The 19,083-nt window shown below is 34.5% G+C and overlaps 3 protein-coding genes across 3 annotated transcripts; all 3 read right to left on the reverse strand.

The window, feature by feature from the left end:
- Positions 1-7,235: 7,235 nt before the first annotated feature.
- EAF01_004224 (uncharacterized protein) lies at positions 7,236-8,077 on the reverse strand (the record flags this gene model as incomplete). Its single annotated transcript, XM_038912478.1, has 2 exons — positions 7,644-8,077; positions 7,236-7,590 (listed from the first exon to the last, which is right to left on the reverse strand). The coding sequence occupies exons 1-2, from the start codon at positions 7,817-7,819 to the stop codon at positions 7,236-7,238; spliced, it is 531 nt and encodes a 176-aa protein (XP_038772162.1). The 5' UTR covers positions 7,820-8,077.
- A 3,235-nt stretch (positions 8,078-11,312) lies between these two features.
- Positions 11,313-12,911, reverse strand: EAF01_004225 (uncharacterized protein; the record flags this gene model as incomplete). Its single annotated transcript, XM_038912479.1, has 1 exon — positions 11,313-12,911. The coding sequence occupies one exon, from the start codon at positions 12,909-12,911 to the stop codon at positions 11,313-11,315; it is 1,599 nt and encodes a 532-aa protein (XP_038772163.1).
- A 2,069-nt stretch (positions 12,912-14,980) lies between these two features.
- Positions 14,981-17,993, reverse strand: EAF01_004226 (uncharacterized protein; the record flags this gene model as incomplete). The annotated part of the gene is made up of 3 exons (XM_038912480.1): positions 14,981-16,769; positions 16,817-17,724; positions 17,862-17,993. The coding sequence occupies 3 exons, from the start codon at positions 17,991-17,993 to the stop codon at positions 14,981-14,983; spliced, it is 2,829 nt and encodes a 942-aa protein (XP_038772164.1).
- Between the last annotated feature and the right edge of the window lie 1,090 nt (positions 17,994-19,083).

A 19,083-nucleotide genomic window follows, 5' to 3' on the forward strand; every position in this document is an offset into this window, starting at 1 on the left:
CGTAAAGCCGATTTCGACAAGTCGGTTTCCTGATCACGTGATGTCCATCCCGTGACTGGTAATGATGCCACCGCTTATCTAACCTGTGCTCTCTAGCCGACCTGTGACTGCTGCTTACCCTGTGCCCACTGTAGGGTAGGTAACAACAAAAGATAGGTACCTATCTTTTAATCACTGATTACTTATCTGGTTACCGCTATCTTTCGTTACCCTTCAATTCAACTGTCCCTACAGTGCTGTTTTCGTAGGTTCCAACACCAAGGCCTTAGGTTTATCTTATAATCCATGTTGCGGTGCGGGTACCTCCGTAACATCTATTTCCTAAATAATAATAAACTTAATAATATTAAATATATAAATTGTTTTATAATATCTATTAATAATTCAATATCAATAATTTTTATTGAATTAAAATAAAAGGAGATCAATAATTTAATAAAAAACATTGTTTTTTAATTTATGAAAATTACAAATATACCTGAAAATATAAGAATATTTAATTTAGAATTTATTAATAAAATAAAGAATAAGGGAATTAATAAGATATTCTTAAAATCTTAATTAATAATATAAATATAAAAGGATTAAGAAAAAGATATTATTTTAATATAATTATCTATAATATAATAAGTTAACTAATGAATTATATTATTAATAATAATTATACTCTTAAAAAGCAAGGTAATTATAAGTATTCATAATATTATACAAGTATATATATAATCAATATTAAATTTAATTTCAAGATTTTGTATATAATTATTAATAAAGATGAATATCCTAAAAGGTTTTATTCTATAAATAATACAATTATTATATAGTGTCCTAAAAACAAATAACCATTGATTTAATATCTATTATAAATATTATACTAATACCCTTAAAATAGTATAATCGATTTACAACCTATATCTTTTATATATAATCAAAAATGATATAACATTTAGTATTATAGAATTATAAATAAATAATATATTTATTATTATTAATAATAAATTTATAAATTATAAATAAAAAGAATTCTATAATATTAAATTTATAATAAAAAAGTATAAAACATTTATATCAAATATATTATTTAAGTTTAATAGCGAATTAATTATTTAATAAAATGATAATATAATTTACTTTAATTAAAAGAATTAATATGAAAATCTATACCTAATTAAATTAGAACTATTTGATATATAAGGAATATATGGAAAACTAAGAAAATTTGTAATAATAAAGGATTAATATGTTATATAATATACTCAAGGAGTATATATCATAATAATATATTAATTAGAGATAGCTTTTGATCTATCTTATGCTATACAAACTATTAATTCTAAGGGATAAAATGTCGATTCTCTTAATAAATATATTTAATAGTAGATTAATAATTCAAAAAGAGGCCTATAATTTATTTCATTTAATATAGATTCTCTAAAACTAATTGTATTTATTGATATATTCTTTATCAATAATAAAGATTTGTTCTCTCAAATTGAATATATTATCGTTTTAATGAATAAGTATAATAAAACTAATATTATTCATTAATTATTCATCAAGTATAAAAGAGTTATTAAAAGTATATTAACATCAAAACTTTATACTATAATTTTAGGGTTTAATATAAACATAATAATTAAAGGTATAATTAATAAAATCTTCCCGAACTATAAGATCTCATTAATTATATATATCAACTCTAAATCATTTTATAATTATCTTATAAAACTTAAAACTATTAATAAAAAAAGACTAATAATTAATATTGTCATGGTATACATGTGATCGCGTCCGATCGGGCTAGTACAACACTAAGCTCCAAACCGATCGCATATATAGCTCTATAGTATACTTTCTTTAGTTCTATAACTTTTAATTTTAAGGTTGATTTTTAAATATTTGTTAGATTTGTTATATTATTAAAAGCTCTTTTAGATAAGAAATAGAATAATATTAGTATATATTTATGAATAAAGCCTTTATATATATTTTGCTTACTTTTATTTAGATATATTGTTTTTGCTTTCTTATTTATATATAAATCTTTTTAATATTATTTAAAGATATTATTTCTTTTTTTATTTTTAATTTCTTAATTATGGATTACGATTTGATAAACCTTATAATTATAAAACTTCGTGGCAAAATAACTTATTAATAAAATGAAATTTTGTTTCTACGCTTTTTAATCTTTAAATGTATTTTTATTATTCAAATATTTTCTTAATTGAAATCCTCTTTTTCTAATTCTAAAAAGTTTAATAATAACTTTTAGAAATTTGATATATAATTATTCTCAATTCGAATAAAACTATAAATAAATAGTATTATAATTAGTAATTTTATTACTCAATTTTATTATATTTATTTCAATCTTAAATCTTATATACAAGTTATAATATTATCTTAACTTTCTTTTCTCGATTAAAACATTTCCTTAGATTATATAACAATTCTAAATCAATTTATATATATTCACAATAATTCGAATAAAATATAAGAAGCTGAAAATAAATTATTTAATTTTAAATAAGGAATTGATTCTTTATATATTTATATTACAAAATTTAGAAGAATTTTTTACAAAATAAAAGGTTAGAATAAATTAATTCAAATAAAATCTTAACCTTTTATAATAAATTCAATATTATTTTTAGAAATTGTTTTTCTCAACAACTTTTATTATTTTATTTATATTCCAACTTTATTTAGATTATGTAATAATTAGCTATATATATAGCAAATGAATTCCTTATATTATCCCACTTTAATAAATCTAAAGCCTTATATTTATTACAAAATTCATTTCACTTTTAAAACCATAATTCAATGAATATTAATAATCTTAATGTTTTTAATATCTTTGATGCCTTTTTGAATAAAGCTGATTATACCCCGATTTCACTCTATATTAAAATACTTGAGTTCTTCCTTACTAAAAGAATTCAATTATATAAGAAAAATAAATACATTCAATATAAAAGTGCTTTTTATTGAGTACAATCCTACCTGCTTGATTTATATTAAGGCGCTTAAGATCAAAAAGAATCTATCTCAATTGTTATATTCATTTCTGTTAATTTCTATAATAACAATGATGATAAGGATTTAGATGAGATAATTAATAATTAATATTTTGAAAATCTTTTAGAAAAGATATAAGCTTTTATTAATACTTTCTATTTAATAATAATATATTTAATCTTTTAAGGTATTTTATAAAAAATCGATAAAAAATAATAATAATAATAATGAAAAAGAGTTTTATTGATTATATTTTGTATTTAAATTATTTGTTTAAAGTAAATTCAAAACGAACTTTTTAGAAGAAGGGGGTTAATGTTACAATATATATATAATTGTGTTTAATTGGGCTAGTATAATATTAAGCTTCAAGCCAATTACATATATAGCTCTGTAGTATACTCTTTTTAATTTTATAGCTTTTAATTCTAAAGTTGATTTTTAAACGTATGTTAGGTTCGTCACAAATATAATAATAATTCAAAAGGTATATGAAAAACAAGAAATTGTAAAGATTAAATAAATTAATGAAGATTCTAACCCTATAAATTTGATAACTAAATTTAAGCTATATCAAGTTCTAAAAAATCTAATTAATAATAATACCATAAAGATTAAGATTATAAAATGAATTGAAAGAGATTAGAAGAATAAATGATTACATAGGTAAAAGAGGTATTAACTAGAAGAATATAATCTAGTGACTTTAAAGAATTGTCAATATTGGGACAAGGATTATATAATTATATTAATATTGATACTAATGTTTTCCAATACTATAGTAATACATTTTATAGCCCTAACTTTTAGAATCTTGAGCAATATAACAACAGTATGAATTATAGTACTATATTGACTTCACCATCCCCATGGTGATACTAACAGTACCCCTAATTATTTCACACCAAATTAAATCTAATACTACTTTATCATTTTAATTAATATTTTGTATAATATTTATTTATTTTAATAACAACTTTATAATATATTAGTATACTTTCAATTAACTTTCAAATTTATTCTTTTATAATCATATTCTAAGTCTTTAATATTATATCTTTTAATTTATAATAAAAAGAATAAATTTGAGAATATCATTCTATAATATAATTCTTAATAATATTCTATAAAACTTTAATTAAATTCAAATTCAAGTTTTTAATTAACTAATAAATCGGTTTGATATTTATTCTCTTAAGTTTTATAATTATTGATTTTATATTATAATTTAAGGTATTATTTTATATATAAATAAGATCTCTTTATAGATAATAATCCTGAATTATAAGTACAATCCTTTATATATATAATTCAAAGATAATCTTACCCCAACTCTTTTTTTAGAATACATAAGATCCTTTCCCATATAATCCAGAAATATAATCTCATAATATCCATCCGATTTTATACTAGTATTTTAGTTCAATATAATCTTTATATAATATTTCTTTTATACATCTTATAATTTTTACTTTTTTATATTTTCCTGATTATATCTACAATTTATTATTTTATAATATATATACCCAATCTTCAAATAATTAATTGATATGCTCTAAAACCTAAACTAAATATACTATAATATATTAAGGTATAAGATCTAGGTTTTTAAAATTATATAATACTTAAATCCTTTAAGCTTAAATATAATTTTGATAACATAAATATAACAATTCTATTTGAAAATAGTTAGGATTTTATACTAAAATGTTTATCGATTCTTTTTAAATATACAAACTTATTCAACTAATTATTAATATTTAGAAAGGCCTAAGAATAATCAATAACCAAAATACTTCTTTTAAAATATAAATAAATAATATAAAACATATTTAATTTAACAAATTGAAAGATTCAATTATAAAATAATTTCATTTTTTATAAAGCTAGTATACTAATATAATATCTATATCTAAAATCAATTATTATATAAATAATAACATTATATTTTAAATATAAATATTGAAATTGTAAAATTTATATAAATTCAATTAAAATTAATAAAATAAAAATATAAAAGTAGCTATTTTTATAAATATTTTCATTAATCATTTTCTCAAATCTACTAAGTCGATCACCCTACTTTCAGGCCACCCCTATTTTGAGCCACCCTTTTACACTAAAAATCGTTTTTTTAGTCTATTAATATCTCTATCAATATATAATCTAATATAATAAAAATTTAAATATATATAATTTAAGCTATTTTAAGCTTATTTTGAAAATTAGAAAATTTTAGGAATTTTTTGTATTGAGATTTAAAACTTTAAAATATTGATTTTTAAATTTGTATAGGAATTATATATAAATTTGAAACTTTTATAAAATCTTTAATAACTTTTTAATAAAAATTATTAAAAATAAACTATAAAAATTTATTATAAATTTATAACATATTTATTTTATAGGATTCAGAAAAAAAGAAAATTTCCTATAAATAGATACTTAAAAGAATACTCTCAAAATTATAGAAATTATTTATACTATTCTAAACTTATTATATATTATATCTCTATATCTATTAATTTTTTTAATTTTTTTTTAATTTCTATATAGATTTAAGTTCAAAACTTTCAAAAAGATATATAGTTTTCTTTTAATAATTATTATTAAAAAGTTATTAAAGATTTTATAAAAGTTTCAAATTTATATATAGTTCCTATACAAATTTAAAAATCAATATTTTAAAGTTTTAAATCTCAATACAAAAAATTCCTAAAATTTTCTAATTTTCAAAATAAGCTTAAAATAGCTTAAATTATATATATTTAAATTTTCAATGAATTCTATTCATAAATAAGAAAGTTAAAAATTCCATTTTTGGTGTAAAAAGTGGCCCAAAAGGGGGGTGGCCCGAAAGTAGGGTACCTGACTTAGAATATCAAATAATTAGAGGTACACTTATTTATCCTCGAGACCAAGTACCAGTGCTGGCCGAAAGGCCGGATGATCCGGACACTTTTCTGCTTTTCTCCAATGATAACCTGAATCGGATTTTTACAATGCTATCTCATAACTGCGAAGTCAGGGCAAATTTGTCCACAGGCAGGATGCTCCTCAATCGTCTTCCATTTCGAGCAGTCGACCGGGCAATCGGCGAATACGTCCTTAAACTCTGTTTGGTAATTCTCATAAACATGATGTTGTGCTAACCCGTCTTATATCATTCGAATCGTGATATAAAGACAGTGGCATGAAAGAGCTGCATGGCGAGTTCCTTTGCAACCTAGACTCATTGAATGAGAATGAATGCTCGATATTACAAAAGCACCAGGCACGAGAATTTACCAGCAAGTTTTGAGCCATGTGCTTTGAATGCCGTGTTGTCTGAAGAACCAGCACCTTCCAGCGTCTTATAATTAGAGGAAAAATGTCCAACTTTCATATCCTAGCCGAAAAAAGTGTTTCTTTAGTTAACGTGGTTTATCATCGAGTGAACCATATCATCGAATAGGCCACTTCAAAATACACTAAAATTAGCCTTTTCCTAATATTTACATTTTAATAATTAATCAATATTTTTTAAAAAAGAAAAAAGATTTATTAATAAGAAAAGATTTCTTATATAAATATTTAGTTTTTATATGAAAATTAATATTATATTTTATGAAAATTATAAATTGTTATGATTTTCATTACAAAAATATTATTTTAATAATAAATTTTATATTAATTAGAATTTTAAAAAGCAAATTAGATTTCTATAATATTTATATAATTAAATTTCATAATTTCAAATTTTATAAAATGATATTATTAAATGAAAAAAGTGTACAATTATATATAAACAAATTTTGTATGTATTTATAATGGCCTACTTAATGATATAGTTTACTTGATGATAAACTACGTTATACATTTTATGTTATACAGATATGTAACTTTGGCTTTTAGTATCTACATGGGTCGTTGTGTGTAAATCATGGTTGAACCACTAAAAGTTCATCACAGCATCAATTTAAGATCCCATTTTCGGGATTTTAGCACATGAATTTGATACCAACCTGTCAGTTATGATTGACCGATCTTGACCACCGCTGAGCAAAGTTCATACGTTGTAAAACCACCCACTCAAGCATGTTTTTCTTGCAGGACCTGTAAGACTGGTTGTGGTAAGATTGATTATTTAGTCAACTACCTTTCTGAATTGTGTACTCCATAATTTTCACTCAACCGCCTTTCCCCTGCGTATCTGACCAGTGACTTGGCTTTGATTACAAATCGAACAACCCCCTAGTACCCCGTCTGCTTTGAGTGCCGTTGATTTGCCTGCTAGGACCCTGGACCGTGGGAGCTGCGTGGGATCCGCTGGTCTGTCCCCCATTGCCATCGTCGTGTCGGTCAAAATCTCTTGAATTCTGTCTGGTTTGATTAGATGAGCGTCTACCGGCATGGCCCCCACCCCTTCCAGTTCCACCCCTTCCAACTCCACGCCTTGCGGTTCCGCCCCTACGACCAGCGCCTTGGCTATCTGCACCCCCATAACCTCCACTTCCAACCTCAGTTTCGCTTGATCCAGAATCGCTATTTAGATCATTCGGGCTACTGGTGGAACGGGTCCTCTGGTAACTCATCACCAATTAATTGAGCTGTCTTTGAAAACCTCATCGCTTATATCTTACCTCTGAAACCTGCAGTTTGGACAAGGACACTCGTCCAACGATTGTAAGTAGACGAAATGGTAGGAAGACACTCTACAAGGATGCATTACAGTGCCGTACGTGCAAGGAAACACGCAGCGACACTCGCGATAGCCATCGGGGCAGGATTCCCAACGTTTTCCTAGATAATAGCACATTATGTTTTCAAGTCAGTTCTGAATACACGAGGGAAATATCTTTCGAAGTAATGAGATAATATTGAGTTATATAGTATGGCTAGAGACAGGCTGTGCTCGGGCTGAAGGAGTTTGATTCTGAAATATTCATTGTAGATGGAAGATAGGTCGTTGCTTCTAGAACTTCCTTTGAGAATTGCGGCCTGGGATCATTACATTAAAGAGTCAGCTCACTATACTGGGGTGTGGGACAGTCAAAATTTTATATATTTGATCCAGACAATATGAAGGAATGATATTTCAAAGAGAGGAAGAAAGTAAACATGGCAATTATCCAATGAAAGACTTATTCCAGTACTATCCTAAGAGTCCTTGACCAGATATAAAAGGCTTCCACGACAAACAACACCTAATTGTGACGAAAGAAGCTTCTCTAAGCAAAATGAAAAGACTCAATTTTTCAAAGAACTTCCAACCTTCATTTCAGGGGGTTACAATTCTAGGTACATGAATCGAAAAAATAAAAGAAAGTATCACTTGCACGATTTTCTAGCACTTTTCTTGAAGAAATCGTAGATCCATGAGCACCCTCTTCATTTGTCCCTCATGCATTTTATCAGAAGAATGGTGCGACAGACTTTCGTGCGATATCTGGTATGCATTGCAGAAAAATAAAGAGTTCAGTAAGATTTAGAGACAATGCATTGGCGATAGACCTTTAAAAGCATATATATAATCTCATAAAACAGAAACAACCATGAACTCCCTTTCTTTGTAGCTACATGGAGCACTTGATCTCAACTTCGACAACTATGCATTCAACAAGATAATAAGAACCTACAAAACAAAAGTTTAATGCGTACTTTGTGTATGTGTTCTCACAAAGCCTTCAGATCAGGTCAAGAGTCATTTAATCTGCGTGTTGGAAGATGTCAGTATCCTCGCGAACATCAAAGACGCCAACCCGCTCGTAATGTTCCGATCTACAACTTGAGAGTGTGCACAGAAGAGCGCAAATTCAAGACGCCGTTTTTGGTTTTGTCGTTGAATCTTTCAAACGCATAGTACCGACAACCATACAAAGTATTTTGGTAGTTTCATTGGTTGCATGGTCGTTGGAGAAGTCGAGACTTATTATTGTCTCGGGAGAGGGAGCTTTCGCTGAATAGCTTGCGAAATTCAGCGTTACTCCGCCTACTTCACCATGTTTCTTCGCAATTTCGCCAGCTACTCCCAAACCTTGGATTCTTACCTTAGGGATATCCGTTTCCAAGAATTTAAGAGACTCAACAGCTGTTGGTGGCAGGTTTGTACCAATATAAGAGAAGCATTTGTGTGTTTTAAAAGTACTATCCTGAGTAGCAGGAAAGGTTATGATTCCGCCATCTTTGAAAGCTGCCGAAGCCCATGACCAACTACATGCAAATATTGGTTTGTTTTGTGATATGTCTTGCTCATTTTTTTTAATTGATTGGTGAGCCCCCCTAAATGTCCAGAGAAGACCTCTAGCTATATCAGACTGCCAGGGACCAGCTAAGTATCCACATTTTTATCGGTCCTGAAATGTACTTGCGACTCCAATGAGAGCTGTGAGTCGGTCAGTCGGTCGTGTCAAGCTCAACTTGCAGTACTCCCGAACTATATCGAACCACTGTTCAAATACTTTTAAATCTTCAATCTGTTCCAGCTTAGACTCTGTTGTGATAGAAATCGCGTACAACTTCTCAAGTCCCGTACATTCACACCGTAGGCCTGATTTACATTCCATCACTAGTTCCGATGGATGGAAATGGATCGTGCGAGGCGCTAGCCTCTGTTCTTGAAAGACCCAGGCTCGAGTCAAAAGTGGCGTGCGTGTGCTGAGCACTGCGCGATACATTAAATATGGGTAATTAGGTGAATTGTATCGATGATGAACCACCTCGAGTGAGGGTCTGACAAAGATGGAGCTTCCATTCTCTAATCTTCTTAATCTTGCTGAACTGATTCGATGCGATTGTAATGAAAGTGTTAAGTGTTTGAGAAGGAGTTTTCGGTGATGAAAGCACCCCCTCGGCTATCATACGAACCAGTAGCCGCCAAGTTTAGGTTACTATTTGAGTACACAATAACCATACGGGCAGCCTCTTTCTTCCAGTCGTCCTCGTCATTCTGAATTATGCACAGACTGTCAATCCAAATATACCGAATGCCAAGTGCTCTCACAATCGAAATGGCGTCTCCAAACGTTAACGGCAAGGTTTTCCATACAATGGCCTTTCTATGTTGCATGAAAGTTTCGCTTTTAGTTTGTAGAGGCTCGTGACCTCCCCAGCGATGGCTGAGAGTTGCACAGCGCTGCTTGAAGCCAATATTTTGGGGACTATGAAATGACGCGTCTGTTTTCTCAACCAAGACAACTATCGCCGACTCTCTTCTCAGTTGACAGACATCAAGTAAGCGTGTTGGGAAGGCTTTATAGTTAGCTCACGATGTGCATTTTGTGTGTTGACTGTCGCGATTGGCGATCCATTCGCGTATGATTGATGCGCTTCTCTAAATTGGATTGAAAGTGGAAACATCTCGTGCAATTCCAAACGCTGACACTAGTTCAGATTTTGCATGCATCGTATCTTCTGACATTCACGTTAGATGTGACTTTCATCTACAAGTTCATTGTGGCAAGTTTTCGTGCTGTCATTCTAGACCTCAATGCGATTTTTTTCAGGAAGCATAAGAATTGTAGATTCTGTAAACACTTCATGTAATGTCCTTATAAGGCTATAGTCGCACACAAAGTCGCACAGCATTATCATATTTTGCACTATGGGCAAGATCAGTAGGTCAAATGGGCTCCACTCGTTTAGACGAGAATGGGTAAGTTTGTGCAACGTTTTTGGAGTAAAGTATCCGCGGCCATTATGCGGATTTGATAAAATAGGTTGAGCCCAACGCGTTTTGCTATATGACCGTGAGTCTGATGCTGAGGTAAATAGGCTATTTGAGCATATTGTAATAATACATGTTGATAAAGCCAATTGCAAGATGTCAAGGTTGTGAGGTCCTGGTATTGACTCAATGGTCTAGAGATATAGCGTATACACATAGATTTAGATAGCGTCCTATTTCTGGCATGCTAATAAACCTAATCACTTAGACAAATCTTCAATGAAATCTTTGGGCAGTGTAATAGAAGTCATGCTACGCTTGAAATTGTATATTGGAGTGAAAGGGGTGTCATTAGTGCCATAGTGTTGCCCTTGCTTCACATTTTCAAAATTCCTCTGCTCAATTTTATTAGAAGTAACATATCCCATTAGTGTTTTTGAAAATATCCAGATATAAGACAAGGCCCTACATCGTGAAAGAGCTTCCTTTGGTTTATCAACCTAATTGAACATTTCTAATGATACAAGGCGGATCGCTCTGAAAGTAAGCCAATATAAGTCAACTACCCCACTTTCCGACCACCCCCTGTTTCCGACCACCTAAAAAATTCATATTATCTACACTTAAAACTTTAATAACTCAATAACTATTGAACTTCAATGAAATCTCCTGTAGAATCACTTTCTATAGCACTAGAGCTATCATCTACCTCATCTTCACGATCTCCAGCTTCAATTTGTGTACGCCTTATAGCTCTAATCCCTGCGAACTTCGAATTTGGAGATACCACAACCTTTCGCCTTTTTCTAGGTAATGCTTCATCTAATTGATATTCTAGCTTTCTAATCTTATTCTCTGCCTCTAAGAGTTCATAATCCTTAGCATCGAATCCTTTTATAATCTTGCGAAATAGTAATCTTCGTGTTGGCAAATCGATCTCCTTCTCTTGAATCATTATATCTCTATATTTTCTGATATCGGCTCCTTTTTGAGGGGTTTTCCATTGAATAAACGATGAATATATATTCCATTGAAGAATAGGATCATCATCAGATTCAGGATTAAGTGATAAAACCTCTCTATTGCTATTTTCAAGCAAAAGTCGACTCATAAGAGGTTTAGCCATATTTTTGGGCCAAAGACCACTAGCTTGCCACCCAGACTTGATATTTTGAATAGTTAAACCTTCTATTCTAGCCTTCTGATAGCAAGAAAGGAAATTGCGCTTTCCAATTGGTGAGGAATCGGATAATAGACTTAATTTATTAAGTTCGATTCGATATGCACTTTTTAGGGGTGAGAACACAGATAAATCGAGTGGTTGTAGTACGTGTGACGTATGTGGTGGGAGAAATAAGAGATATATGTTGTTATTAAAGCATTCTAACATAAATGCTGTAGTTTCATGGCTTCCGTGTCCGTCCAAAATGAGGAGTCTTGAATTTTCCGGCTGAATAGGGGTAGTTTGAGGGATATAGATCTTTTTCAGCCATTCTAAAGCTGTAGCATCTGTAGTCCATCCATTTTCTGTAGCGGTAAAGTTCCAATCCTTGAATAGAGTCAAATCTGTTGGAAACCATTGTTGTTGAACTGATTTTCCCTTATATATTACAAGGGGAGTAATGCTTTTTCCATTGGCTGAAATGCATTCTATAAAAGAGGTCCAAATTCGAGATCCAGGTTGCTTTTTTTGAATAAATCTTCGATCAGTGCTTCCTACTACTAGTCCATTAAGACCCTGACCCTCCATTATACCTGCTTCATCCATATTCCATCTGTTGGCCGGCTTAATAGCCTTGATTTCAGGGATTGCGAGGTTCCGGAACCACTTCTTAATAATATCAGATGTAGCACCTGAAACTCGTGCAGAATCGATTTGATGTTGCTTCTTAGTTCCAATATTAGGATGCCTTCGAAAAAAGCTATGTATCCATTTCTTTCCAAGTGAGGGATCCTCCCCTCGTACAATAAGGAGGTGCTCTGCCATCTCTCTGATTTGACGATGTGTAGGGCTAGTACCAAGAGCTTCCTGTACTAATATCCATTCTGCTAGTCGATTCTCCTGAATTGGAGATAACTTTTGAAGTATTTGGGCGCCTTTTTGATGCGAAACTCCACCATATATTCGATCGTGAAGTGTGGTACGTGGAACACCATAATCCAAGCTAGCTCTTCGTATGCTTGCTCCATTTGTAATCGCTCTAAGAGCCTCTGCGATATCTTCTTCGGTATATCTATTCTTCATATCACAATTATAATAATATCAAAATTTCAAATCAATTGATTAAAGCATTGTTGAGTTATTCAAAGTATAAATTTTATAATTACTCAAAGCGGTGTGGTTTTTGAGGTGGTCGAAAAGAGGGGGTGGTCGGAAAGTGGGGTAGTTGACTTAAGTAAGCTTTTTTGTTTCTATGGTGTCTTCGAAAGCTTGCAAACAACGTGGAAATAGATCCATATAGAAATCTAGCCTTCGTCTTTCTGCTTTTTACTCAGGATTCTTTTACTCTCTTCAAATATCTCTTTGAGTTTTGACTTCCTTCCTTTCGATTCAACCCTTCTTTCAAAGTCAGACAGTACCATAAGCCCCCAGCAATCCCAAGATGGGTCTATTTCAGTGTATTCGTGCCGTTGTATTGGGCGGCATCCAAATTACACACACGTATCACAGAAAGCAATATTTACGACAGATCTATTGCGTATGGAGAATGTGTTCATACAACATGATCACCTACGTTCGTTGTAGACAGGATCCAAAACATGAAAGGGTCGCTCTTGTGACAACTTTCAGGGATGGGGATGCTCTGAATCGGATTCTGTGTGATGAGGTATTCACCCAAGAACCGCCAACAACTGCAAGTTATCAAACAAAAGATCTGACGAATCCGTGTCCCATTTGCGAGTGAATTAAAAAATTGTTTCCCAATCAATCTGTTCCTTAAGACTGACAAGTTACCAGACAGGATTTAATCTTCGCGAAGCTTAGACCGAGTCCAAATGATGGTAGCGGGGGGGGTAATTTCACAAAGATTGCTGGAGGTACGATCAACACAATGAAACGTTGGACATCACGGACTACAAATGGTAGCCCTACAACATAGACTTCCCGATCTACAGAGATAAATGGTCCAATGACATTAGTATGAGAGCTAAGTAGACTTAGAGTAGCTTCACAGCGTTGTAGAAAATGTCTAGAGAAAGTGTCTAGAATTAGACCAGAGTTGCCCAAGTCTTCAAAATGACTTGAAATTCAAGTTGCCAGTAAGCTACCACCCAGTTTCGAATTCCACGTTGAGCCGTGTCGATCTTGTTTCTCATCCTGAAGATCTGTTCCTGGAAATATCACACATAGGCAGATTCTCCTAAACAAGGAGAACTTTAAAAGCTTTTTCCATGATTGAGTTGCGCACCAGAATCAAGCCCAAATCAGCATCAAGTAATTCCAGACACCCCACGCAGTAATATCTGCACTTTCAGCACCCAAACATAGTCATCCATCCACCAGACTTTCCATCACTGCCTCTATCTGACTTCGAACGCTATTCTCCGTCAATCTCGACTTGACTTGACAAATATAGACTCGGTTGAGCTGTCATTTCTCGTGAAAATGCATGAAAATGAAGTATATCGCAAAAGACCGCTTAACGTAAGATTTCTCCTTTTAGTCATACTCATAACCGACCACTAGTCCGTTCGTATGCAATTGAGATCTGGCATAAGGAACTCCGTTCAGTAAACCACTTGGTAAAAGTAAACACAAAAACAATATGAGAAACACACTCAGCACCCCTATCATCCCCATCATCTCCATTATCCCCATCCTCCTCTACAATCCCCTAAGTATCCCCAAACCCATCAAACACACAACCACCAAACCAAATCCCCAACCCAGAAATCCCAAGCATAACCCCCTCTGACCCACCCCACCTCGAGCCCACTGAATTCTAATAAACCCCAAATATCCGTGCGCAACCAAACCAAGCCAAACCCCCGCCCCACCCACATAGGTAACCAGGGCTCCCAATTACATCCACACCTCATCCAAAAAATGTGGTTTCGAAGCAACTTCAATTAGGTACTTATCTAGAGTTTTGCCAACATGTCATGATTGTTAAAGCCAGAGAATCAAATCAAATCAAATCAAATCAAATCAGAAAATAACCAAATACAAGAGATTTCTTCTCCTTGTCTATATAAATACACACTCTAACTCTGTATCTATGTATTTATCTCAAATTATATACAAAATGTCCGCCAAGATTACACCAAACCACATCATCCCCATAGGTATCAAAGAATCTCAAACTCAAAAATCTAAACCACCAATAATAAAGCCATGACCCCCATAGCAGCCATAATACATCCCCGAACACTGACCTTTGAGACTCCAGAGTCTAAATAAGGATAAGCAGTGACAGCACTGGCATCGCTTGTTCCAGTCGCGCTGTAGACGCTTGGAATGGCGAATATGAAAGTTTCGGTGCTTCCAAGTGTAGAGGTGTCGATAAGGATACTAGTACCGGTTATCGATACGCTACTTGAGGTAATAGTTTGGGTAGAGGTAGCGTTGGCGGATGCAGATGTGGGTTTTGTGATGAAGGAGGTGGTTGCGTAGGTTGGGGTAAAGATCATTGGACTGGTGGTTCCAGCTTGGGCGACTACGCTGGATGATTGAGGAGTGCTAATGCCTTCGGCAGATGTAGCGACTTGAGCAGGAGCAGATTGCATGGGAACCACGGTTGCGGTAGAGAGGATGACCGAGGCGTCACTTCGAATAGGAGTGTTGGTTACTGATGTAGTGGATGGTTGAGTGGAAGTGGCCACGCTCGAGCTTACAGCTTTTGCTGGAGTGTCTGGGCAGGCTGCTTCACCGGAAAGAAGAGCTCCGGAAGCGACACATGCGGCAGAAGATAAAGTTAGGGTAGGAATAACGACCGAAGAAACAATGCCAGTAACCTCACCTGAGAGAGTACTAGTCGATGTAGCGGGTGTTTCTGGGCAAGCTGTTTGGCCAGACAAAAGAGCACCACCAGAGGGTACGCAAGCTGGGGAAGAGACGCTGGTGGTCTCACCAGAGTTAGCTCCAGCTGAAGCAGTTGGCACAGAACTATCACTTTCAGCATATGCTGGAACACTTGGGCTTAAACCAACAGGAACGACAGTACTGGTTCCCTCGGTAGTTACAGTGCTCCAAGCATATGCGGCCTCAGATACTTGAGTTGTGGAAGCTTCTGGAATGACGGTAGCAGTTTGGAGAACAACAACAGCACTGCTGGTGTTTTCTGCAATCGGACTGCTAACGGCAACTCCCAAAACAGAAGTCGAACTAATAATAGGACCGCTGGTCACAGCGATCTCGGTAGATGAAGGCTGAGCTGGGACAGTTGTTTGTGCAATTTCGCTAGTGGCTACAATGATAGCAGAGGATACTTCACCTGGAAGTGTAACAGTGCTGTAGATTGTAGCGGCTGATTTGACGCTTGTGATAGTACTTTGAATAGTTGTGGTCGAATCGACATTTGCGCTGGATGGTGAAGGAGTGGCTTCTCCCTCGGCAGCAGTGATTGGGCAAATGGTAGTCGAAAGAATAATGGTTTCGGTTACAACAGATCCAAACTCGTCAGTGCGTGTGTTTGTTCCGTAGATGGTAGAGGTAGTATGGGGGTATGGAACTGAACCAGTGGTAAGAGCGCCGGCAACTGAGGATTGCTCAATAGAAGATGCTGAAGATACAATGCGAACAGCGGAGGATTCTTGAACGGGAGATACTGATGCAATAATACTGGCTGTGGAAGATGTCTCTAATGGAGCTGCTGTGGGAATAATTGTAGCGACAGATGGTACTGAAGCAATGATGCTTGTGGTAGAAGATGCCTCTACAGAAGATACCGGGCAAGCGGTCTGGCCAGAAATGAGAGCACCTGTAGAGACACATGCTGCAGAAGATAATGAACTAGAAGCGACAACGGAGACAACAGATGCGACTTCGGAAGTCGCGATACCCAAAAGAGATTCAGCTTGAGCAGTCGAGCTAAGTATTGGGCTAGCAGTAGTTGAGATTTCGGTCGAAGAAGCAACGATAGCGGCTGATGTAGATGAAGCGCTATTCATGGTTAGTATACACTACTTTCCTGGATTTTGAATACTTGCCTAGTAGCGCTAGTAGCGGCCAAGGTATCATTTTGGTAAACCTTAACACTGTTGATGAGCCAATAAGATTCCTTGTATGCTTCTGGGTTTGCTCCAACATAACTATCACAGGTAGGATATTTCTCTGCGTCATAACAAGTTGTCTCTTGCCAGATTCCAATTTTTCCAGCATATACTCCACAGAATGTTGTATCGAAGATGATCTTATGGTTGGCAAATAATCCATCAATGTTACAAACTCCTCCTTCGGTAGTAAAGGCAGGAAGATCCCAGGTGGATGGATCTGGTGTACCAGCAGTTATATCGGCTGGAATCGCATGAGGTCCAAAGTTCCACATTCTGATAACATCGCTCGTCCATTGCATGGCATATACACCACCCCCGTTGCTATTGAATGTCGTTCCGTAAGAATTTGGGTCGGAATTAGTACCAGAGCATGCAGAGGAGCCTTCTTGGGTTCCAAATATGCTTGAGGTAGCAGAATCATCGCAGTTGTATGTTGTGACGTTATCTTTTGATTGAGTTGAATATTGGTTACCGGAAATATAGCATCCTTCTCCGGTATGAAGCGTTTGCAAGCTGACAGTCTTCTCGTGGATGTTTCCAAGAATACCTATCTCTCCGTATTGTGGGTAATTGGTAGTATTGACGGTCCAGAACGCTGGCCAGGTACCACAAATACTAGCCGGCATATGCGCAAGGTCGGCAATAATCAAGCCATGAGTATAGGTCTCTTTACTTTGTATCCTAACACTGGGCCGGCCAGTGGTGACCACATTGACGTAGTCGACACCCATATAAGCTTGTCCATTCTCGACCTTTGTCAAGGCTACACCAAGCTCGCTGTTTGCATTTTGGGCTACTTCTTTAGAAGTATATGAAACGAATCCGGTTGTTGGGTCGGCTCCCTATTTTCAATATATCAGACAAATTCGTTTCCCAAAAGATCCGTTTCAACATGTATAATTCGTCCGCTAACTAGCCGTGACAATTGTCGCCCCGTCTCTTTACTTCTATCTAATTATTGACAGAATACCGCACGTACCGTATAAAAATCGAACATATCAAAAAAATTGGTTCCTGCATAATCATCGACTAACGTATACTTATTCGTCGCGGAAACTTCACCGATGAAAGCAAGCGCCAGAGTGGCAGTGGACACGATTCGCCGAATCATAATTAAGAAATTAAATGAAGAAGAAAAATAATGAGTGACTAGACGTAACGTTCGAGGAATTGAAAAGAAGAAGATTGACTTTCTCTCAGAAAGAGTGATGAGAGTATGTCTTCAGCAATAAATGAGGAAGGAATGTATTGTTGTGGACGACAACAACCTTTTGAACAAGGTACTACGAGTTCCTTTTTCGCAAAGCCATAACCTATCCAGTGCCAACTTTGATGACTGAGGACTCAAAAAGACATTTCGAGACGTTGAAGCCATTTTCCTTATATGAGGGCCTGTTTTAAAGTGGAGGTCAATAGTATCTAAACCCGATAGGATACGATGAAACAAACCAAAATGACTGGGGTTAAAGATTGGAGATCACTTTATCTTAGATTCTAGGGACGGATCAAGGGTAGAGTACCTCTTTCTGAGCATATCTGGACACAACGCCGGGTGTTCTGGATGAATTGGTTGCGTGGAGATGAAAATTGTTGTGAATATATTAGAAATATGGAGCTTTGAAAACCTTGCCCTTAGTATCTTTATCACTTGATATGAAGCCCCCCTGTTGCCCCTGATTTTTGGTATAGTGGAGATTTTCTACTGTCCGCGACTATTCACAACAGGGAATGCAGGGTGTGGAAGTGGAATCTCATCCTAAGAATGGTACGCGCCTTTGGTGTGTCGTGCTGATTGGACAAATGTTTGAGATGTTTTTGACGCTCTGGATCTCGAATATCTACCGCCCTATCAACAAGAAGAAGAGATGAGATGTACCTAAAGAATCTGTTGGCATTCTCTGGTTCTGGAGAGGCAATGGAATTGCCATCGATGTTTGTGATAATTGTGATGCCTGCGCGAGGCATCAATAGTATTGGTTCACATCCTGCTCGTGATTTGACGCCCTACTTGCCCTATCTGCCCTGCTCACTATGAACTCATTCATGCATGTCATGTTAGGTCGGAGGACCTCTCAGCCACAACATGTATCGTCAATCTGTGATTGGTCACCCGATGTTGGTGGAAAGATCAAAAATTTGAGCTCATGTTACATGAAACTTCATTGGCTTGCTCTGACGATTTCTCGGTGGTCGTGCTCAAG

This window comes from Botrytis porri (genome assembly GCF_014898465.1).
Source record: "Botrytis porri strain MUCL 3234 chromosome Unknown BPOR_005, whole genome shotgun sequence".
Lineage (NCBI taxonomy): Eukaryota > Fungi > Ascomycota > Leotiomycetes > Helotiales > Sclerotiniaceae > Botrytis > Botrytis porri.